The following is a 24,595-nucleotide window of genomic DNA, read 5'->3' as shown; positions in this document are numbered from 1 at the left end:
TTAATTTTTGTACAAGGTGCGAAACGGGGTTGAGGACTCATGTTTTTGCCTCTGGGTAGCCTACCGTTCCAGCCCCATTTGTTGAAGAGGCCATCCTCCTCCGCGGAGTTGATGCCACACCTCTCCTAGCCCAAGACTGGGCATATTCACACGGGGGTACTTCTAGGCTCTTAACAAAGCATGCATTTTAACCAGACATTTGTGTGCTTTCTCAAGACTTCCTAGCTTGGGGGTGGGGCAGCAGTATGTTCCTTTTTGGCTCCCCCACAATGCCTCCCACAGAGAACTCTGAAAATGCTCCCAGACTGGTGAGGTTGCAGGCAACCACAAGAAGGGGCGTGTGTGGAGTGCCCGGGGCCCACCATGACCCTGGGAGCAGCAGGAAGCTCCCATGGGAATTGGGGGGCAGCCCAGGTGTAGAGACATCCTCCCCCCAACTAGGCCCGGCTTGAACTAACCAGGGTCTCTTTGGTTCAGGTTTTGGACCCTTCCGGCAGCACCTGGTGAATTCCAGCTGGGAAGCAGTGAAGGTAAACACCCACGTGGCTCAGACCCCGCAGCTCAGGGCCCCACCAATTCTTTGTGTGGCTGAGAAACCCAGTGTGCAAGGCCCCTTGGCAGCCAGACCCACTCAGAGGGGAGAAGAAAAATACTCAGGACCCTGGGAGAGGGACTAGCCTTTGGTCCTTGGGCTGTGACTCACCTGCCCCCAGGTGGCCCTTCTGGCTGTGTGGTAAAGAAGAGACTGTGGGGACTGTGGGGACCCTCCTGGGAAGGACGGGGAGTGCCCGAAAGCAGCCTTTGCTGCCCCAAGAGCTAGGTTCCCATGACCCTTACCCCTTCGGGCCCTGGGGCCTCGGGAAGGTCACTTCCCCCAGCCTCAGTTACCTTATGCATGAAATGGGTGGAAAATAGTGCTGATGTTAAAGAGGAGTAAAAAGACAAACATGTAAACCAAGTAAGCACGGAAGTGTGTAAAAACAGGTAAGTGCTTAACAGTGGTCATTATTCTAAAGGACACACCTTTTTTATTATTTAAATTCAATTTAATTAACATGTAGTGTATTATTAGCTTCAGAGGTAGAATTTAGTGATTCTTCAGTTGCATACAACACCCAGTGCTCATTCCATCAAGTGCTCTCCTTAATGCCCATCACCCATTTACCCCATCCCCCCACTCCCTCTCCTCCAGTGCTCCTCAGTTTGCTCCCTAGAGTTAAGAGTCTCTTATGGTTTGTCTCCCTCTCTGTTTTCATCTTATTTTATTTTTCCTTCCCTTCCTCTATGTTCATCTCTTTTGTTTCTTAAATTCTACATATGAGTAGTAAAGGTGTGTCCTAATATAATATGATTTCACTCATGTGAGGTCATACCCTTATTTTTAAGGAAGTAGCTGGCCTGGAGAAAGCATGTCCTGAAATGGGATGAGGAGGGGTCAGGGTCTCATCACTAGAGGGGACCGCCCCTCCTCCTTGAAGCAAATGCCTCCTGCCAGTCCCACGTGGGTGTCACTTAGTGGCTTAGAACACAGCTGGCTGTTGATTCACACTTGACTGTCAATTTCATGCCTCTGTTGGATCAAGTCAAAGGTAGGGTCTTGAGTCTATTCTCAGGGTGTCCCAGGGGAGCTGAAAATGCCACAAAGCTACTTGAGTCACGGATTTGCAGCCACTGTAACATCGCTTTTCTAGACTATCCGACAGATGCAGTCAAGGAAACTCGTGACTCTTGAGTTAGAATTTGGGTTGTTTTGTTGTTTTTTCTTTTTTCAGCCAGAAAAAGAGCTCAGAGAACCCCAGACTCACTGCCAAGCCTCACTGCTGTACACATCGTACCAGAAAGGCCAGGTCAGGGCTTTCGTGAGCTCCCGGGTGTCTGTAGCCTTTTCCTCGAAAAACAGGGCTTTTTCTGCTGAATGCTGGATGGCCCCGAGCCCTTCTATTTCTTTTTGCCGTCATGAAAAAAGGAAAAAGAGCAGGCTGCCTGAATTTGCCTCCCAGCTCTGATAACTGCGACCTGTGGGACCCAAAACAAGCCCCCCCCAGCTTTTCTCTGCCTCAGTTTCCTTATCTGCAAAGTGGATGGTTGTCATGACTATGGGAGTTAGCACATGTAAAACCCTTGGAATGGGGAGCACCTGGGTGGCTCAGTTGGTTAAGCATCTGCCTTCAACTCAGGTCATGATCTCAAGGTCCTGGGATCGAGCCCCACATCAGGCTCCCCACTCATCGGGAGCAGGGTTGGGGGAGTCTGCTCCTCCCTCTCCCTCTGCCCCTCTCCCGACTCATGCTCTCTCAAATAAATAAAATCTTAAAAAAACAAAAAACAAAACAAAAAAACCCACCCCGCCTTGGAACGGGACAGGGCACACTGCTGGTGCTCACAGATGTCATCCTTATTACCGGGAAGCTATTCTATCAGTCAGTCTTCTCACTGTGGGCCAGTAGATTCTGGGTTTGGAGAGTCACACAGGAAATGGAATGATGGGGAGGATTATTTGGGAGACTCAGGATTGACCAATAAATCCAGAGAAGCAGGGCAGAAACAGAAGCAGGCTAGGGGCTTTCAGGCAGCGGAGACAGGATGGTAAACTAGGTGCTCTGAGGGGCCCTTCCTAGATAGAGCAGAAGTTCTGTGCATTGCTGGGCGTACAGTATGATGCTCTCCAGGAAAGCTTGCATACGTGACATCATGGGCATGTATATGTCACACACAGGAAGGGCTGCTGCCTGAAGGAGTGACACAAAAGGTGGGGGGAGGGGGCAAACACCATCATCAGCAGTCAGCGGTGAAGGGGCTTGCGATGAAACCAAGACTTGAACTTTAAGCTAGACCGTGGGAAGGGGCTCCTGTGGTTCCTAGCACCCCAGCTCCCAGCAGAAGCGTATGCAACTTCTCTTGAAGATTTAAACCCTCAGATTTCTTCACAAACTAAGATCAACTAAACAGTAGTTTCCATTCAGATATCACCAAATACATAAAGAAATGAACAGCTTTGAGGAAAAATCAGCAGAAGCAGATTTAGAATCTCAAGAATGTGAGATCCTAAATCATCCTGCTAGACAGCATCATAAAATAGCATAACTGCAAAATATTTAAAGAAGATGGAATCACAGAAATGAGACTCTCAGAAAAAGAGACTATCAAAAGATCAGGTACATTGAAAAAGGCAGTAAGAGGTCTTATAGAAATTTAAAAAAATTGTTGAGGTGAAGAATTCAACAGATGGTTTATAAGGCAGTTTAGAATTGTGCTAAGTGAAAGATGCCAGTCACCAAAGATGACAGTGTAGGATTCCATTTCGATGAATGTCCAGCTGAGGCAAATCTGTTGAGACGTAAAGTAGGTTAGTGGTTGCCGAGGGCAGGTGAGGAGGAATTGGGGGAAATAGGGAATGACTGTTGATGGGTACAGGGTTACTTCAAGGGTGATGAAAAGATTTTAAAATTGATTGGGGTGATGGTTGCACAACTCTGTGAATATACTAAAAATCATTGAACTATAGACTTCATTTTTTTAAATTATAGACTTTAAATGGGTGAATTGTGAAATATACACATAAATATACATACGTATGGCAGCTCAGAGACAGATGAAGAGAAAATTAGTGAACTAAAAGATAGATCTGAAGAGGTTATTCAAAGGGCAGCTTTAAAAAATGTGGACAAAGAAGTGAAAAAAGAAATTAAGAAATATGGATAATAAAACAAGGTATTCTAACATAGGGCTAATAAGAGTTCCATGAGGAGAGACTAATAAGAATGAAAGAGAAGCCATAGTTGAAGACAATGACTGAGACGATTCCGGAAGTGATGAAAGACATGACTCCACAGAGATAAGAGGTACAAACTATACCAAGCAACGATTAACAAAATCCACACCTATGCACACAGTAAAACCGCACAAAACCAAAGACACAGAGATCTGAAAAGTTGCCTGAGAGAAAAAATAGGCCACCTGCAGAAATTGGCCATATGATGAGAGTAAAATTCTCTAAAACAATAGTAAAAGGCAGGGAACAGTGGAATAGTATCTTCAAAACGCTGGGGGGGGGGGGGGAATGTCAACCTGAAATTGTCTTTCAAGAAATTATTTTTGAAGAACAAGAATGAAATGAAGACATTTTCATAAAAATAAGCACCAAGAGGGGCACCTGACATCCTGACGCATGGAACCCCACCCTGCCCATCGCCTCATTAGCATAACAAACACACTCCTGCCACTCAGGACAAAAAACAGATATATTCCTTCTTATACGACAGTTCCCTGTAGAGGTTTCTGTCTAGGGAGAGGAGGTAGCCCTTAAGTAAAATCATTATAACTCAAAGCAGATTCTGAGAAGTGCTACACTAGGAGACACCCGGAGGGGGAAGGGATTGACTTCATTCTGGAGAACATATGAAAGAAAAGAACCTAAAGCCAAATGAGAGAAAACTGCCCCCCACCCCCACCCCAGTGGTCTCTGGGATGGCCATGTAGTGGATGTAGGATGAAGGACAGGCTAATTTCTGGCAAGTGGGAATAAATTCTCAAACCACCATGTGCTGGGTACCACACGGGACACTTTAGGCAGAGGAGCTGTGGAGTTCTTCCCTCAGTCCAGAGAAATTGATATTTATTCCTGTCTTGCAGGTAAGGAAATGGGTGCGCAGGGAGGCTGAGTATCTGGCCTGAAGACACATGGCATCTAGATTCCAGTCTTAGGTGGTCCTGGTGAGCAGTCCAGGTTCATCCCACTCGCCTCTGTCTTCCCCTGGGGGAAAAGGACATCTGGTTCAGAGGAGGAGGACCACTTCCAGCACAATAATGGCTTATAAACTTTCTAGAACTCAAGAAACATCCAGACCACACTACCCAATGACTCCTGGGTGAGCAAAGTGAGGAGATTCACCCAAATGCCTTAGCCTTACGGCCATGTCATCATGGCTGACCCTCTACCATGAGCTCATCTCCACCCCCTTTCCAGCTCTCCCACCAGCACCTGAGACACAGACAAGGCAACAGGTTGCTCAGTCTCCTAGCTCATGAGGTACTACAGTGGTGATGACCTAAACAGAAGCCGCCCTAATTGCTGATGAGGAAGCGAGCCCAAGCCTGGCTCCCAGCACCCATGGCCACCCCCATTTGCTTCCTCCACTGGTCCCTGCTCTGGGTCTCTGGTTTCTGCTCTGCTCTTCTTTCTGGCTTTTTTTTTCCAGGGCAGAGTCACTTGTGATGAATTTAGAGGGTCTCTTCACTCTCAATCCACAGGACCATTCTCACTTCCTGGGCCACCCTGGGTCATTCTGTGGCTTCCACCAACATGTCTGCAGACTCTACTCAGTGTTAGACTTTCTCATTCTGGTTTGGGATCACGTTGATAGTGTCCACTGAAGGTACCAACAGACTGCCAACAGGACATCCTTTGCAGAGCTAATCATTTAAGCGGCCATATTAAGGCAGAGGTCCAACCTGAATAATGTAAATATGTTTGACCCATTATACAGATATGGAAACTCAGATGGGTGAAATAATGCCCAAAAGGGCACATAGCTCCCTAGGTCAGTATAAGTACCACACCATCTGTGGGGACCTCTATCAACATGTCCCTATCCCCACAGAGGACCTAGCCTGAAGTATGTGTTCCAGTGGCTGGATACATGAATGAATGCTATTCTTTTTCCCTTCCCTTCTCTCCCTTTTCCTTCCTTCCTTCTTTCTTTCTTTCTTTCTTTCTTTCTTTCTTTCTTTCTTTCTTTCTTTCTTTCTTTCTTTCTCTTTCTTTCTTTCTTTCTTTCTTTCTTTCTTTCTTTCTTTCTTTCTTCTTTCTCTTTCAATATTTTATTTATTTGAGAGAGAGAGAGAGAGAGCACTAGTCAGGGGGAGCGGCAGAAGGAGAGGGAGAAGCAGGCTTCCCACTGAGCAGGGAGCCTGATGCGGGACTCGATACCAGAACCCCAGGACCATGACCCAAGCTGAAGGCAGACATCCAACTGACTAAGCCACCAAGGCGCCCCGGTGCTATTCTTTCCTACCCCCACGCTCTCCCCTAGCAATGGCAACCTTGTCAATATCAGGGGAGCTGTTCAATGAGCACTTACTCCGTGGCAGGTGTCGTAAGTGGGCATTATGGAATCACAGGGAGGAAAAGGAAGTCTTATCGCCCACTTACAGCATCTCACCTCTAAGAGAGGTGAGCTGTTAACAAATAATACCTTGAATGCGTTTTTGTTATCGTTGCTCTTAGAAGTTTTTACCCAAGTCAGCTCTACATCCCACGTGGGGCTTGAGCTCATGACTCCGAGATCAAGAGTCGCCTACTCCCTGACAGAGCCAGCCGGGCGCTCCTTGTTGTAGCTGTTCTTAAATGGGAGAAGAGTGTTTTTAAAAGAAGGAAAATATAGAAAAATAATATAAATGCTAGAAGTCCACGATGAAAAGAGGCATTTCCTACAAGCTCCCAGAAGGGAGACTTAATGCTGTTTTATCAATAGCATGTGCCGAAGTGTTTTAACATCGCGCTGGCCCGCGGTGGGTGCCCCTCCCTGTCCGTAAGGTTTATCTATGGCCTTATGAATGCAAGGGCTGCAGCATTGTCTCCCGGTGTTTGGACACTTTAATTTTGGAGCCGGGACCACTTCACATTCTTTCAAAAGGAATTAGGTCCTTAACTCTTCTACAAGTGCCTGAGCCTGGAAAGGCAACAAATAAAACAAAAGTTTTGTAAATCACATCCTGGGTCAGCTGGGCCAAGACATTATGTAACCGCACATAAGATAAACCCAGCCTGGGTGGCCAGAGGGTCAAGGCTCTTGCCAGATTTCATAAATTTGATACAGAATAATTTCTCTTTACTCCAAAGACGAAGTGGCGTCGTGCCTTCATTACATGTTGCTTTAAAAAATCATAATAATAAAAAAGTAAAGGGCAGTGCGTCAGAAGAACTCAAGATGCACCACGCCAGACGGCATTTTACCGTGAAGGGTGGGACCCGCGCCACCCACGCGGGGACAAGCAGGGGACTGTTCACTTTTCCAAGTAAAGGTCAATTGTTTCTTTGATTCATCTGTATCTTCTTTGTAGGAAGGCCTTGATTCATCTGATAGACTGCTACTTCATGGATTATTATTTTTCTTTTAAGATTTTATTTATTTATTTGAGAGAGAGAGAGTGAGGGGGAGGGGCAGAAGGAGAGGGAGACACAGACTCCCTGCTGAGCAGGGAACCCAATGTGGACTCGATCCCAGGACCCCGGGACCCCTGAGCCAAAGGCAGATGCTTAACCGACTGAACCACCCAGGCACCCCTTTTCTCGTGATTTCTTACACCTCCTCTCTTCAGTCTGATGACTGTGGTGTGAACCCATTGTATTGGTGGGAAGAGAAGGAGCTGTGTTCCTGCACGTGCTGGCCCCAGGACCTCATGGAACAGGACTGTCCCCGCATTCTCATTTCACAGTGGCACAAGAAGTCACCAGAATAGGGGGCAGATGTGAGCGCATGGCAAGGAGCCTGGGTCGTGGGCAGAAGGCATTGAGAGCCCCCACAGGAAGCTGGGTTGCAGAGAACCCCCTGGATGAAGGCGAGTAAAGAGAAAACCCACGCATTGGTGGATTTTCCATGTTCATGAAGAGTGTCTCCTATGGTTTCACAGCCCTCCCCATAAATACCACGCTTTTATTAAACAACCAGGGAAATGCATTTCGTCTGCTTACTTGGGGGAGAACTTGCCATTTGCAGACAAGTGAGTCAAAGATTTAGTTCTTGCTAAACCCTAAATCCATTCCCACATTGACAGGAGGACAGACCTGAAGACCCAGAGCAAGATCTTGCAAAATGACACCAGCACTTTCCTAGGACCTATCTGTGCGTCCCCCGCCCCCCCCGCCCCCCCCCCCCCAGCAAAAGCAGCATCTTCAACTCTTTCCCAGTGGCCAAAGCAGAGCAGACTCTCTGACTTCTCTCCTGTCTGTTTAAATAAACTTTTTACTTAAAAACACATTGAGACAAGGGGTGCCTGGGGGGCTCCATCAGTTAAGTGTCTGGCTCTTGATCTCAGCTCAGGTCTTGATCTCAGGGTTGTGAATTCAAGCCCTGAGATGGACTCCTTGCTGGGCATGGAGCCGACTTAAAAAAATGAAAAAATAGGGCACCTGGGTGGCTCAGTCGGTTAAGCGTCTGCCTTTTGCTCAGGTCATGACTCCAGAGTCCTGGGATAGAGTCCTGTGCTGGGCTCCCTACTTAGCGGGGAGCCTGCTTCTCCCTCTCCTTCTGCCCCCTACTCATGCTCTCTCTCTGGCTCTCTATCTCAAATAAATAAATAAAATCGTAAAAAAATAAAATAAAAAACCACATTGAGATGTACAGAAAAGTTGTGATGATAGTACAGAGAGTTTCCATATATTCCACACCTACTTTCCCCTCTTATTAACATCTTACGTCAGTATGATACTTTCGTCACAATGAATGAACCAACATTAACATACCATTAACTAAAGTCTATAGTTTATTCAGAATTCCCTAGTTTTCACCTAATGTCCTTTTTTTGTTCCAGAAGCCCATCCAGGATATGACATCACACTCAGTCTTCAGGTCTCCTTAGGCTCTTGGCTGTTACAATTTCTTAGCCTTTCCTTGTTTTGTGGCTTTGATGGCTTTAAGGAGTACTGGCCACGTATCACACTCTGCCTTCAGTTAGGATCTGTCGAATGTTTTTCTCATGATTAGACTAGGATTATGGATTTGGGGGAGGAAGAGCACCAGAGGTCAAGTGCCATTCTCTTCCCATGATGTCAAGGGCACATCAATATGACTGATCACCACTGATATTGACCGTGGTGACCTGTTTGTCAGGTTCCTAACTGTTAGGTTGCTTTTCCCCTGAACTCCCTTCCCGTATCATACTCTGGAAGGACAGTGCTAAGCCCACCTTTGGGGAGTAGGGAGTGACACCCCCTTGAGGGCAGAGTATCTGCATAAATTATTTGGAAGGCACCTGCAAGCAAGATTTGGCTCTTCCCTCCCCAATCTATGTATGTATTTTTTAATCATTTCTTTACATTGGTATGGACTCCTGGATAGTTATGTTATACTATGGCTTGTTTCCTTTCAAAAGTCCACGTTCTCTCGAAACCTTTCCCACCTCCTTTACAATCCCTGATCCCTGAGGCCCCTCTCCTCCAAAGGAAACGCACAGCTCCCTATTTCATTTTCCACCATGTGCTTGGCTGTACTGGGTTAAACTAAGGCACATGCTTTTTAAATAACTGCACTACTCTTATGTAGAAGTCTGAGCATGTTCTCCTGTCCTTCACATTCACCCATCATATTTTATTGATGCAAAAAACCACTTAAAAAAAAGAAAAGCACTTGGGCATCCTCCAGTTAGATGAATCTTCCAGTCAATTGCATCTGACGCTTTGCCATAGTTGAGCAGAGCTTTTGCTTTCTTGCTGGTTCATCCGATGATGCTTGGCGTCCCGTCTCTGAGGCTTCGATTTGATGAAATTTATCATGTCCTTTCTGGATTACACATTCTATCGGCACGGAAAGCACTCTGGCCTGTTTATCTTGCTTTGTAGAGTCTAGACCAGAACGTCGAGGGGATTAATGCTGTATTTGTGTGGCGGTAACTATGATGAAACTGTATCCTGCAACACACACAGCCCAACACCAGGGGAATGTCGGCAAACAAGCAGGACCCTGGAAATCATGCTGCTTACTCGCGGCCGCCCGGTGTCGGATTTGAGGCGCCTTTTCATTCCGGCGAGGGACAGAATTTGGGGAAAAACTAACAAAAAGCTCTTGGACCTACTTTTTCTGTTCTCCACCCTCACATCAAGTCACATGATAAGCACATTACAAATCTTTTTTTTAAAAGATTTTATTTATTTATGAGAGAGAGAGCACGAGCTGGGTGAGAGGCAGAGGGCGGAAACAGACTCCCCGCTGAGCAGAGAGCCCGATGCAGGGCTCAATCCTGGGACTCCAGGATCATGACCTGAGCCGAAGGTGGATGCTTAACTGACTGAGCCACCCAGCACATTACAAATCTTAAAAATAATGTCAGCATGATATCAGGGATGTGCATCCAGGATTCCAGACCCATGGGGGCCCTTGTGAGCTTGCAGGCTGAGAGGCAGTTTGAGATGCCCTGGATCAGGTCCCGGCGCTGCACTGACATCTACAATCGTGAAGGATTACGCTGCTCCCCTGACCAGCCTCAGTAAGGCTCGACTCTCCCAGCCCTGGCCCCATGCTCACGTACACACTGCACGTTCTCTCTGGGCAGGAGGGTGTGCTGAGGCCGTGTTTCCTGTCTTGCAGGCCTTTGCAAAAATATCCAGACAGGGGCTCATGAACCCAAAGGATCTACGGCAGTCAAACTTTAGGCACTGTGTCCCCCAGGGGTGGGGAAATATTTGGGGAGCCACAGGATGCATTTCGGGTATCCGTCCTCAGGCTGCTGGGGTCACCCTCTTTTTTGCCACTTGTAAAATTATTCCTGTCTTTTACCCGTCTTGGTAACTGTGTTCGAAGAGGTCAAATTTGGAGTGAGAGAGCCATTTAGCAATTACGGAAAAAGCCGCCAATTAATCGAGGTCAGTTAATCCAGAAGACATAACAGCCCTAAACATGTATGCCCCTAATGACAGCACTTCCAAAATGCATGAAGCAAAAATGAATAGAAGTATAAAGAAAACAGAAAAATCCACAATTTTAGCCAGAGATTTTATTTTACATATTTTTTAAGATTTTATTTATTTGACAGAGAGAGCACAAGCAGAGGGAGTGGCAGGCAGAGGAGAAGCAGGGCACCTGACTAGGGGCTCAATCCCAAGACCCGGGGATCATGACCTGAGCGGAAGGCAGACAACCGAGTGAGCCACCCAGGTGCCCTTAGTTCGAGATTTTAGTACCCCTCTCTCAATAAGTGATAGAATGCAGACAGAAAATCAGCAAATGTACCTAAGACTCAAACAAACCATCAGCCAACTTGACCTGATTGACATTTACACAACACTCCACCCAGATCAGCAGAATACACACTCTTTCAAGTGCATACGGAACATTTACCATACATTCAAGATACACCATATCCTGGGCTATAAAATGAGTCTGAAGAAATTCGAAAGGTTCCAAGTCATGCGAAGTATGTCCCCTGGCCACGGTGGATTTAAATTAGAAATCAACAACAGAATGATGCCTGGAAAATCCCCAAATATTTGGAAACTAAATGCCCTTTTAAATAAGCCATGGCTCAAAGAAGAAGTCAAAAGCGAAGTTAGAAAGTCTTTGGACACGAATGAGCATTAAAACCGAGCATGTCAAAGCTCACAGCGTGCTGCTAATGCAGAGCTTAGGGGGAAATTTGTAGCCCTGAACGACAGCACTAGTAAAGACGAAAGGTCTCAAATCGATGACCTCAGCTTCTACTGTAAGAAACTAGAAAAAGAAGAGCACATTAAACTCGATCTAGGAGGAGAAAGGCAATAATAAGATCAAAGCAGAAACAGTGAAATAGAGAACAGAATGCTAACAAGGAAAATGCAAGAAACCAAAAGCTGGTTCTTTGAGAAAAATCAATAAAATTGATAAATCTCTAGCCAGACTGATCAAGGAAAAAGAGAGAGAGAGTGAGAAGGAGGGAGGGAGAGGGAGACAATGATTTCTATTAATTTTCAAGCTCATTTACCACTGCCTGGCTTCCAGCCTTGGTTCCACACGCAAACTGCTCCCATCAGTCACTAAGGCCTCTTTTTTTTTTTTTTTTTTTTTGCCAGTTTGCTTGACTTCTCTGGGGTCCTAATAATCTTTGTGGTGGATACCGTATGGTTATTGTTCCCAATGTATTGTTCCCTCCCTCAAGCCCAGGTCAACCAGGTCCTCCTTTCCTCTCCCCGTCTTGGCTTAAAAGGCAGCTGTGAGCATTCAACCAAATACAATAACCTGTGAAGTCTTAGTTCAGCTCATAGACATCACATAAACATTGAATCATGAGCTTCCCTTAGCAAGACCCTCTTTCAACTGGCTTGCCATCCTTTGACGCCTGCCTCCAGAAAAACCTGGGAGTCACAGGTGTCCCCACCTTTTCTCCTGTTCCTTGGGAGACATTCACATTTTTTAAAAAAAGATTTTATTTATTTATTCGACAGAGATCAAGACAGACAGTGAGAGAGAGAACACAAGCAGGGGGAGTGGGAGAGGAAGAAGCAGGCTCATAGAGGAAGAGCCTCATGTGGGGCTCGATCTCATAACGACGGGATCACGCCCTGAGCGAAGGCAGACGCTTAACCGCTGTGCCACCCAGGCGCCCCGACATTCACATTTTGATGGCGCTGGGTTTGCAATACAGCCTTTATGTGGGAATGACTGCCATCCATGATGACTTCTCTTCAGGATCCCTCACATTCTGAGACACTCTCAGTAAACCAGCAGCTCAGACACTGTTCCCTTTTGGAGTCTCTTGCCCTCATCTGAGAAGAGGACTTCTAGATCGTGATGCCATAAAACACCAGAAGACTTTCAGATATGGAAAAGAGTAGGCTTCGTTACAATCCCCACGTAACGGGCACTGGGTGGCTCAGTTGGTTGAGTGGCTGTCTCTTGATTTGAGCTCAGGTCATGATCTCAGGGTCCTGGGAGGATTCGCTCTCTCCCTCTGCCCCTCCTTCTGCTCACTCACGTGCTCTCTCTCTCTCAAATAAATAAATAAATATTTTTAAAAACTCCCCACGTAATTATTAGCCCTGTCTAAAAGATGGAGGCATCAGCCTGAGCTATGTCACTGGGAATTCAGTCTGTCTTCAGTTTGCACTTCTATCCAAGCTAAACAATGTTGGTGGTGGAGCGAGACGGCGAGGTCCATAAATTTTTTTAAACTATGGCAAAATACATATAATAGTCGATTTACCTTTTAATGCTTTGAAGTGTACAGGTTGATGGCATTGAGTACATTCACATCATTGTGCAACCATCACCATGATCCAGCTCCAGAACTTTCCATCATCCCAAACAGAAACTCTGTCACCATTACACAGTAACAACTCATCTCCCCCTCCCTCAAGCCCCTGGTCACCACCATTCCATTTTCCTTCTCTATGAATTTGACTATTCTAGTTTACCTCCTATGAGTACAATCATACAATAGCTGTCCATTCGTGTCTGGCTTCTTTCACCATGAATCTTTATTTCTGCTCACATTTGCTACTGAACTTGGCCACTTCCCCCCGACCCCCCACCCCCATTACACTGTTCCCAGTATCTGCCCGACTTCCCCCTTGTCTGTCCCAGTCCCCAGTTTGTCATGAGCACCTCGCACAGGCTAGAACACGGTAGGAGCAAAAGTTATATATTTGGAGGAATATCATTGTTAAAGAAAAGTTACATTCCCAAGGAAGCAAGAAACACACACCTTAGTTTTATTTTTTATTTTATTTTATTTTTTTTAAAGATTTTAAAAAAATTTATTTATTTGACAGAGCCAGCCAGCGAGAGAGGGAACACAAGCAGGGGGAGTGGGAGAGGAAGAAGCAGGCTCCCAGTGGAGGAGCCTGATGTGGGGCTCGATCCCAGATCACGGGGATCATGCCCTGAGCCGAAGGCAGATGCTTAACGACTGTGCTACCCAGGCGCCCCTCACACCTTAGTTTTAACACGTGGTGTTCTTTTTTCCAATTCCACACGAGCAGTTACACAAGACCTCCAAAGACCACAAGGAAGCACAAAGGAAAACAGATTATAACGCACACCTAATGAAGCAGTATCGTGTGTGCCCTCCCAATCCTTACTGTCATGCTGTGTGTTGGGTTCATATTGCTGCACATCGAAGCACCCCAGAAGTTACTGGTATCAAACAACCGCCGGTTTGTTATCCCTCCCAGTGCTGTGGGACCGCCAGGCTCAGCTAGGCAGTTCTTCCGCTGATCTTGCTTGGGTCTCTCATTGGTTGCATTGAGATGGAGGCCAGGGCAGGATCATGGAGGCATGACTGGGGTACTGGGACAGCAAGGCCTCTGTCCTCTCCACATGACGTCTCCCCAGTAGGGTAGCCAGACACCAATGGTATAGGTCAGGCCCTGACCCAGCTGAATTCTCTTAGTTAAAATGAGTCACAGGCCAGCTCAGACTCATGGTGGGAAGAGGAAATGACACCAGGGCGTGAATATTAGAAAGTGCATGTCGCTGGGAACTGTTTTAGTCAGCTCAGGCTACTGTGAAAGGATACCATAGACTGGGAGCTTAAACTTGACCACTCTCTCACGGTTCTGGAGGCTGGAAGTCCGAGATCAGGGTGCCAGCAAGGTTGGGTTTTTGATGGGGGCCCTCTTCCTGGTTATGACCTCACCCAGACTTTCCTTCAGGCATGCAGACAGAGTGCTAGTCTCATCCTGCCTTTTTAAGGCCACTAATGCCACCATAGGGGCCCCACCCTCATGACCTCATCTGTACCTAATTGTCTGCCAAAGCTCCACCTCTAATTACCATCTCATTGGGGGTTAGGGTTTCAACATATGCCTATTGAGGGACACAAACATTCAGTCCATAGTGGGGCCCATCCTAGAGCTTCTCTACCACATGAAACAACATTACCTCTCAGAAGAGATATACCAACTCCCCCTTCGAGCAACAGAGAATGTGAGTGTGGTCGCTTCATACACACCCCACACTGGATGGAGGGGAAAGTGTGAGGATTTTTGAAACTTTTGCTGGCTTGATTAGCGTCACATTGTTATGTAAATCCTATTAAAGCAGCACTCTCAGATCAAGAGGCAAGAAATTCATGGGGCGCCTGGGTGGCACAGCGGTTGAGTGTCTGCCTTCAGCTCAGGGCGTGATCCCGCCGTTATGGGATCGAGCCCCACATCAGGCTCTTCCGCTGGGAGCCTGCTTCTTCCTCTCCCACTCCCCCTGCTTGTGTTCCCTCTCTCGCTGGCTGTCTCTATCTCTGTCGAATAAATAAATAAAATCTTTAAAAAAAAAAAAGAAATTCAGTAATGTGGCGGGATACAAAATCAATGCTCAGAAATCAGTTGCATTTCTATACACGAATAATGAGACTGAAGAAAGAGAAATTAGGGAATCCATCCCATTTACAATAGCACCAAAAACCATACGTTACCTTGGAATTAACTGAAACAGAGACGTAAAGGACCTATATTCTAGAAACTATAAATCACCCTTGAAAGACATTGAGGAAGACATAAAAAGATGGAAAAATATTCCATGCTCATGGATCGGAAGAATTAACATAGTTAAAATGTCCATGCTACCCAGAGCAATCTACACTTTCAATGCTATTCCGATCAAAATACCGAGGACATTTTTCAAAGAACTGGAACAAATAGTCCTTAAATTTGTATGGAACCAGAAAAGGCCCCTAATCTCCAAGGAACTGTTGAAAAGGAAAAACAAAGCTGGGGGCATCACAATGCCGGATTTCGAGCTGTACTACAAAGCGGTGATCACAAAGACAGCATGGCACTGGCACAAAAACAGACACATAGACCAATGGAACAGAATAGAGAACCCAGAAATGGACCCTCGGCTCTTTGGGCAACTAATCTTTGATAAAGCAGGAAAAAACAACCAGTGGAAACAAGACAGTCTCTTCAATAAATGGTGCTAGGAAAATTGGACAGCTACATGCAAAAGAATGAAACTTGACCACTCTCTCACACCATACACAAAGATAAACTCCAAATGGACGAAAGACCTCGATGTGAGACAGGAATCCATCAAAATTCTAGAGGAGAACATAGGCAGCAACCTCTACGACATCGGCCAAAGCAACCTTTTTCATGACACATCTCCAAAGGCAAGAGAAACAAGAGATAAAATGAACTTATGGGACTTCATCAAGATAAAAAGCTTCTGCACAGCCAAGGAAACAGTCAAAAAAACTAAGAGGCAGCCAACGGAATGGGAGAATATATTTGCAAATGATGCTACAGATAAAGGACTGGTATCCAAGATCTACAAAGAACTTCTCAAACTCAATACACGAGAAACAAATAAACAAATCAAAAAATGGGCAGAAGATATGAACAGACACTTTTCCAATGAAGACATACAAATAGCTAACAGACACAACATGAAAAAATGTTCAAAATCATTAGCCATCAGGGAAATTCAAATCAAAACCACACTGAGATACCACCTTACGCCAGTTAGAATGGCAAAAATAGACAAGGCAAGAAACAACAATTGTTGGAGAGAATGTGGAGAAAGGGGATCCCTCCTACATTGTTGGTTGGAATGCAAGTTGGTACAGCCACTCTGGAAAACAGTGTGGAGGTCCCTTAAAAAGTTAAAAATTGAGCTACCCTATGATCCAGCCATTGCACTACTGGGAGTTTACCCCAAAGATACAGACGTAGTGAAGAGAAGGGCCATATGCACCCCAATGTTCATAGCGGCATTGTCCACAAAGCTAAATCGTGGAAGGAGCCGAGATGCCCTTCAACAGATGACTGGATTAAGAAGTTGTGGTCCATATATACAATGGAATATTACTCAGCTATCAGAAAGAATGAATTCTCAACATTTGCTGCAACATGGATGGCACTGGAGGAGATAATGCTAAGTGAAATAAGTCAAGCAGAGAAAGACAATTATCATACGATTTCTCTCATCTATGGAACATAAGAACTAGGAAGATCGGTAGGGGAAGACAGGGATAAAGAAAGGGGGGGTAATCAGAAGGCAGAATGAAACATGAGAGACTGTGGACTCTGAGAAACAAACTGAAGTCCTCAGAGGGGAGGGGGGTGGGGGAATGGGATAGACCGGTGATGGGTAGTAAGGAGGGCACGTACTGCATGGTGCACTGGGTGTTATACACAACTAATGAATCATCGAGCCTTACATCGGAAACCGGGGATGTACTGTATGGTGACTAACATAATATAATAAAAAAACATTAAAAAAAAAAAGAGTCAAGGATCAAGGTCAATGAAAGGAGTGGAGAGGTGTCATGAACTCAATTCCTTTGAGTTTCTTGACTGGTCACTTTGTAGATACTGAAAATAATCCCGATAATACTAGATTGCATCTGTATGTTTGGAAAAATTGTTCCAAGTTTTTTACAGTTGTGGATCCCAAGCGGTATGGCTTGTCACTCATAACCAATAGATCGCAGGGGCCAAAATAGCTCTCACATTCGATTTAGGAAAACAAACTGAAAATAAAATTACATGGAAACACCTTCCTTGCTGATTTGGACGACAAAGATTCCTGGTTCCCTCTTCAGTGTGTGTCCGATAAGGCGCTGGTCACTCAAACCTTCAGATTTTGGTGATTGGAAACATGGTTTGATAAAATTCTGGAAGCCTAAGTAGGCAGATTATCGTGTTTTGTTTGGAATAATCCTGCAATCCCACTGAAGAACCCCACCATTGGGGATCTGTGGGTGATGAGGTTGTGGGATATAACTGAGGTTCAGTGGGGTGGAGTCCAGAGCTGACAACCAAGAAGGAATTCTTGAGGTGTCTTTGGTGCAAAATGGCGGCGTTTGAAAGCACTGGGACAGGACTGGTGGGCAGAAAGAGCTGCTGCCCCGGGGTTGTGGGGGTGGCTGATTATACACTATGGGGTTGGGGGAGGTGAGGAAAAAGGGAGGTTTCAAGAGGGTTTTTCTATGTTAAAGAAGATTCACAAGATACCGGAGGCCTTGCCATGGTCGAGTTAAGTTGTTTTCCCCTCTAGCCAGGTATTACATGAAGATAGTTGGGAACTTCCTGGATTCCTAGAAGTATCTGTCTATGGTCTGCAGGCTCTAAGACATTTAGTTGTATTTTATTCCCTTCTAGAAACTAGGTTAGTGACAGAAATGCTTTGTTCTTGTGAACTGCTAAGACATTTGCAAACTGAGGGAGACTTAAGTCTTGCAGGATTGTGGTATCTGTAGGTTAACTTTCTTTGTCCTTTAGGGCAGCCAGGAGTGCCTGAGGAATGTTCTGTACATCCCAGGGGGAAGGGTTGCAGGGTGTCAGCTTCTGCTTTGTCCTCAGCTTGCCTTCCGTTCCCTCATCATGGGGACACCATTCAGAGACAGGCGGGTCACTCTTTGCTTGATTCCAGAACATCTGGGACACACCCGCATGCCGACTCCTGTTTAGAGCCTCGGCCTCGGTCCCTGTGGTGCAGGCCTTCTGTGGCAGGACACAGACCAGAAAGAAGTCAAATCTAAGCAAGACAATGTCAGCGAGTGCGAAGGGCCACCAAGCATGAAGCTCAGGTGACACGGTGGGTGGTGCCTGGGGAGCTCCTCCCGCAGACGTGGGCCGGAAGACTTCTCTGAGTAGGTGACATTTCAGCCAGGACCTGAGTGACGAGGAGAAGCCGCTCTGGAAGTGTTCCAGGTGGCGCGGCACCTGCTGGTAATCCGTGGGTAGCATCATCGTGGGACCACAGTACCTGAGCTGGGGAAAGAGGCAGAGGGGAAGTGGAGGCGGCCTGTCTGTGCCTCCACTTAACGACCCAGGTTCCTTTGACTACGAGCTTCCAGCTAATTAGAGACCAGACGTGCCAGAGGAGTGTTCTTGTGGGACGAGATTACTTGGGGTAAACTGTTCCGCTCTGTCATTCATTGGGAAAAAGTCACGTGAGCTGAATGGAATGAGAGAGCGTTTCCATTCTCTTGCAGAGACAAAGTTCCCATTGAGCGGCCTCAGGGAGTCTGGAGGCAAATTGATACTCGGAGAGCAATTCATTTTGTAAAATGGCTCTCTTGCCAGGGCTACGTGACTGAAGAAGTACCCCCCTCCCAACTCTGGCCCCCATAGCCTCCCCACAGCCACCCAGAGCAGGAAGTCCCACCCTTCCAGCTGGAACAGCCCTCCCGAACACCCTTGACTCCACTGTTATGGGTAAGCTTCGGCTCCTGGCTGCCAAGAAGACCTGCAGCCTCCATAGGCCCCGGGCGGGGATGGAGGTGGGGTACCCAAAAGCCTAAATCTGCCCAGGCCCCCGGGTGGGGACTGGGACCTCCCAAGAGCTGAGGGGCACTGCTGACAGACCATGAGGGTGTGGCGTTATTCTTGGGACCAAACCACTGGAGATGCATTCAGCCAAGTCTAATGGCAACAGTGCCCACCGACCTTCCTTTCTGGCAGACCCCCCACTGCTAGTCTTTGGCTAGACAGACAGGATGATTGCCTCCTGTCCTTTCTTTTCCCCAGTCAGTCCTGTCCAGTCATCATGGGCCCAATGCAGCTGAGAAACTTGTAAGTTAAAATGCAATATCCCTAATATGTAAAGAGCTTCTATGAATAGAAAACAAAATGGTGAATAATGTTATAGAAAAATGGGTCAAAGATGTGAAAGGACACTTTACGAAGAAAGGAGTATAAATGGCTCTCAACCACGTGAAAGTATGTTCTAACTTGTTCATACAAGAAAAGCAAATTAAAACTACACTAAGATCAGATTGGCAAAAATCCACAAGTGTGACAGCGACTCTGCGAGACTGTGAGGCTGATGGGCATTGTCACGCTTTGTTAGTGGGAATGCAAATGGTACAAGCCTGATGGAGGGGAATTTGGCAATACATCGCAAAGAGACATATGCTTCCAGCCTAGAATCCAGCAAATTCCTAGGAAGCTCTCCCAAAGATACACTGGCAAATGTGAGAAAGACATATGCACAATGATGGGGAAATTATATAGTAAGAATGAGGGGTACTGAATAAATGTTCCATATTTGTTTATGATAATAAAAAGATGGAAGGATAAATCATAAAATTAAAAAATGATCTCCTATGGAGGGGAAGAGACTGTATTTCTCTGAGAAAAGCTTGTTTTGTGGATTTAACGTTGAAACCATGTAGAGTATTTTGCGTACCAAGAAAACAAAATTACATTTTTAAAAAGCAACCCATAGAAATTAAAAACAAATTCAGTTAACAAGCCTCAAAGTGTATCTAGTTAGTGACGTGATCACACAGAGAGAGTGGTTTTGAGACACAGCAATTTACTTTAAGGATAAAAATAAAAGCAAAAAAAGAAAATCTTCAACTTTTCAGTAATGATATTGTTGGAAGTGGAGTTAGTAGTAGTATTCTAAGATCTCGGCATAGAGAGTGTGGGATAAAGTAAAGTGTGATATTCAGGGATATTCAACATCTTGACCTCCTGGACGTTGCCAGTAGCTTTCCCCAAAACACTGAAAACACCCCGAATGTGTCAAATTCGGGGGACACACCACTGTGAAGAGCCAATGCAAGGGGAGCAGTAAGGGCTGTTTTACAGATAAGGCATCTGAGGCTCCTAGAGCCTAGGTCACTCGTCCAAGGTCAAGTGCCTGAGTGCGAGTCCGAGGGGTCATGTCTGGAATTGAACCTGCATCCACCAGGCTCCAAGTCTCTTCTCTCAACTCCTACAATGTCCAGTGTCCTCCAACTTGGCCCTGGTCTCCCCTGCCCCCCTCTACTTGCTCTGAGGACATTTACCCTCCATGGGCATTTCCCACTCGTACTAGAAACAGGGCAGCGCAATGGCTGGTGGAAGGAAGGGCTCAAGAAATCCCGAAAAAGTGAATGAATGAATGAATGAATGAATGAATGAAAACAGAAAATCGTTTTCTTTCCTGCTTGGACCAAAAGCTAGGAGGTAAAAAGAAAGGAGAAATGATTCTTTTTTTTTTTTTTAAGATTTTTAAAAATGTATTTATTTGACAGAGAGAGCAAGAGAGCACAAGCAGGGGGCGTGGCAGAAGGAGAGGGACAAGCAGACTCCCCGCAGAGCAGGAAGCCTGATGCAGGGCTCGATCCCAGGACCCTGCGATTATGACCTGAGCCAAAGGCAGACACTGAACCGACTGAGCCACCCAGGCGCCCCAGGAGAAATGATTCTAAAGGAAGAAACAGGACCCAAGAGACCCTGAGAGTCCTCTGTGTCAGGTGGTCCCCAAGACCACCCTCGGGCTCCATAATACACTGGAGTCAGGGCTCAGAAAAGCTGTTATAGTCATGGTTACAGTTTACTACAGCAGATGCTTACCCGACTGAGCAAAGAGAAAGGGGCATGGAACAAAGACCCCGACAGACCAGGCGCTAGCTTCTAAGCACCATCTCCCAGGGGAGTTCTGGGGGTCCGGGTTACTCTCCCAGCAGTGACTTATGACAACAAGTGTGCAGTGTTTGCAATCTGGGAAGCTCATCCGAGCCCTGGTTTTTAGGGAGGGTCAGTCCTATAGGCAGGCAGTGCCCACCTGGCTGACCTCAGCCACTCCGACTCCAGAACAGAAACAGAAACTCTAATTAAGTACATGATGCGATCCAATGCCTCAGGCATACAAAACCACTCTTACCAGGGAGAACATCCCAAGGGCTCAGAGCTCCTTTCCCAGGAGCCGGCCAAGGGCCAGTCCCGAAGACAAGTCTTTCCTGGGAATACGTAGGTTTTCAGCAGCCCAGGCCTGCTGAGACAACCCTTCCTTTCCAGTACCTAAGCAGAGGTGTGCAGCCCCCCACCCCCACCCTGAGGTCATTCCAGTACTTGCTACATCAGCACCCACTTGAGAGTCCAAAATCATTTCCACAGCGGGGTCTGCAAGGTGACCACTGGGCTAGAGGATGACGACATTAGGATTTCCGTTTCTACGTTTTTTAACAATTGTGATGAAAAACATAAAATTAACCATCTCCACCATTTTTAAGTGTACAGTTCAATAATTTTAAGTATATTCATATTTTTTAAAGATTTTATTTATGTATTTGACAGAAAGAGTGAGCACAAGCAGGGGGAGCGGCAGGCAGAGGGAGAGGGAGAAGAAGCTCCCCGCAGAGCAGGAAGCCTGATGCGGGATTCAATCCCAGGACTCTGGGATCATGACCTGAGCCAAAGTCAGATGCTTACCCGACTGAGCCACCCAGGCGCCCCAGTGCGTTCATACTGTTAATGCAACAGAGCTCAAGTCCTCTTGCAAGAGTGAAACTTAATACCCACTAAGAGCAACTTCCCATTTCCTCTTGCCCCCCACCCCTGGGGACCATCATTTTACTTTCTGTCTCTACGAGTCTGACTACTTTAGGTCCCACGTATAAGTAGGGGTCACACGAGATTTGTCTTCTTTGGACCGGCTTATTTCACCGAGTGTCACGTCTTCAAGGTTCATCCAGGTTTGCAGTGTATGTCCGAAGTTCCTTCCTTCTTAAGGCCGATTAATATTCCATTGTTAGGGTGCACCACACTTCTGTTCATCCATTCGTCCACTGATGGACGTCTGAGTTACTTCCACTTTTGGTCATGGTGAGGAATGCTGCGATGAACATGGGTGTACCGATATCTCTTTGAGATCCTGCTTTCCGTTCTTTTGGATATATACCCAGAAACAGGACTGCTGGGTCATATGGTAATTCTATTTTTCATACAGGCAGGAACTTCTGCACTGTTGTCCATTTTACATTCCCACCAGAAGTGCAAAGGGTTACAATTTCTGCACACACTCACCAACACTTTGTTATTTTCTTTCTTTCTTTTTTTTTTTTTATAGTGGCCATCCTAACAGGTGTGAATTTTTATGTTTTTAGTCTACGAAAATACTAAAGAAATTAACCTTGACTGGTATTTCATAGCTAGACTGCTACGGGCCCCGGTGTGTATTTGCGCAGGAAAGTGAATTGCAATACTGCACAAGATTGTGTAAAATGTGAAATAACACATTTTTTCAGAGGGGCAAAGGAACGTTTCACCCTTGGGGTGAGGGATGCCATTGGTGCTAAAGAGGCCCTTCCTCTCTGATTCACTTTAATTTATTACAAGTATTTCAGCCAAGTTAATGGGTTTCAGGATGATATGATCCAGTTTTAATTAAACTAATCTTTCAATTATGATCAAGGAACCTTCACAAATATAATCTGCAAAAACCCACAAATAAAAGATTACATGATTAATGAGAACCTGAGCAAACATGTGAAAGTAACTGATATTCCCCTCCTCCTCCAAAGAGCTCTTCGCCAGCCAAGGTTTTTACATAAAAACAATGACCATCTGATAAGACACTGCCCCCACCCCCAAGAGGAGGAATTAAGAAAACCTTTGGAAATACAGATTTATATCCGCTTAGGAATAATGAAGACTATTTAAAGGGTGTATCATGCCTTGAGACATCAAGATATCAGCTAATGACTCTGTGTGTGTGTGTGTGTGTGTGTGTGTGTGTGTGTGTGTGTGTATCTGTGTGCACACTAAAATCTTTTATTAATAGGGGCACATGATCAAAATATTTGGAAACAACTGCTTCAGATAGAGGTTTGGGAATTATAGGGGTCTCTGTTTTTGTTACTGGCTTTTTCAGACCATGACCCACGAGTGTGGAGGAATGACTTAGAGGAGTATGCTGGGACAGTTGTCACATATGGAGAAGGGAACTTGGCATTGTTAAGGAAAAGAGAGTGACCTTTTTTATTTTTAAAGATTTTTAAAATTTATTTGAGAGAGAGAGAATACGAGTGGGGAGAGGGGCAAAGGGAGAGGGAAAAGCAAACTCCCCACTGAGCAGGGAGCCGGATGTGGGGCTCAATCCTAGGATCCTGAGATCATGACGTGAACTGAAGGCAGATGCTTAACTGCTTAACCCACTGAGCCACCCCAGTGCCCAGAGAGTGACCTTTAAACAGGATCCCAAGATTTCCCAAATCACTTATGCTTTCCCAAATTACTTAAACAGTTGACCCCACTGTTGTGCTAACATATCCTTCCTGGATATTCCTCCCTTCTTTTAATCGTAGCCTCTCTGGGCCTCAGTTTCTTCATCTGTAAAATGGGGGCATTGTTAGCCTTTCATCAGGAAGGTTCTGATGAGGTGCCAGGCATAATCCCCTACAGAGCAAGCATTCTCCAGGGGAAGCTAGTCTACTGAGCAAACTATTTTTTTTTTAAAGATTTTAGAACCAGAAAAACAGTATATACATACCCATTGTTAAAGTCTTATGAAGAGTATAAAAAGAGATAAGAATTGCCCCTACATGTGTCAATTATACTGCAATAATAATAATAAAAATAAAATAAAATAATAATAATAATAATAATAATAATAATAATAATAATAATAAAAGAATCACCCTCTTTCCTCAAGGGATACCCATTTCAGTATGTTTCCATTTCCATGAATGGCTACAGGAAATAGTCTGAGATCCTGATTTTTTTTTTTTTAACTTATTTCTTCTCAGGGGTTTTCCTGTCAATAAATTCATTGAGAGAGGGATGAAGAAAGGGAGGGAGGGAAGGAGGAAGGAAGAGAGGAGTGTCTCCACACATCTCCAAGCTTCACTCTTGCTTTCCCTGGCAGGATCCTGTTAATCCTCCAAGCCCTGGTCAGAGCCCCCTCCTCCGCGCAGCCCTCTCAGACTGCAAATCCATGTGCATGGCTTAACATTTAGAGCAGCCTTTTACAGCAATGAAGGAGGTCCCATCTGACTGTGGTTTACAGATGAGGAAACTGAGGCTCAGCAAGTTTCAATGACTTGCCCAAACTCAACACAATTGGGAATGGAAGAGGCAAGATTTGGGCTCCTTCCATCTTACCCCTGGGCTTCTGAAGCCCAACCCAGCCCTTCCTGCCAGGATCCTGTCATCACCTCCCGTTTCTAGTCCATGTTTCCTCTAAGAATGTGA

The 24,595-nt window shown here is 45.7% G+C and overlaps 1 protein-coding gene across 2 annotated transcripts in view; it reads left to right on the top strand.

Moving 5' to 3' along the window:
* The window catches only part of PGPEP1L (pyroglutamyl-peptidase I like), a 36,859-nt gene that overhangs the window by 4,447 nt on the left and 7,817 nt on the right, over nt 1–24,595 (top strand). For both annotated transcript variants that reach the window (XM_044388378.3, XM_044388376.3), the window contains exon 2: nt 478–530. In XM_044388378.3, the coding sequence (XP_044244313.2) occupies nt 478–530 (53 nt within the window). The remainder of the gene's footprint in view (nt 1–477; nt 531–24,595) is intronic.

Source organism: Ursus arctos, unplaced genomic scaffold (assembly GCF_023065955.2).
Source record: "Ursus arctos isolate Adak ecotype North America unplaced genomic scaffold, UrsArc2.0 scaffold_28, whole genome shotgun sequence".
In the NCBI taxonomy this organism is placed as follows: Eukaryota; Metazoa; Chordata; class Mammalia; order Carnivora; family Ursidae; genus Ursus; species Ursus arctos.
Note: the sequence above shows the minus strand (reverse complement) of the source record. Positions and strands in the feature narration are given on the sequence as shown.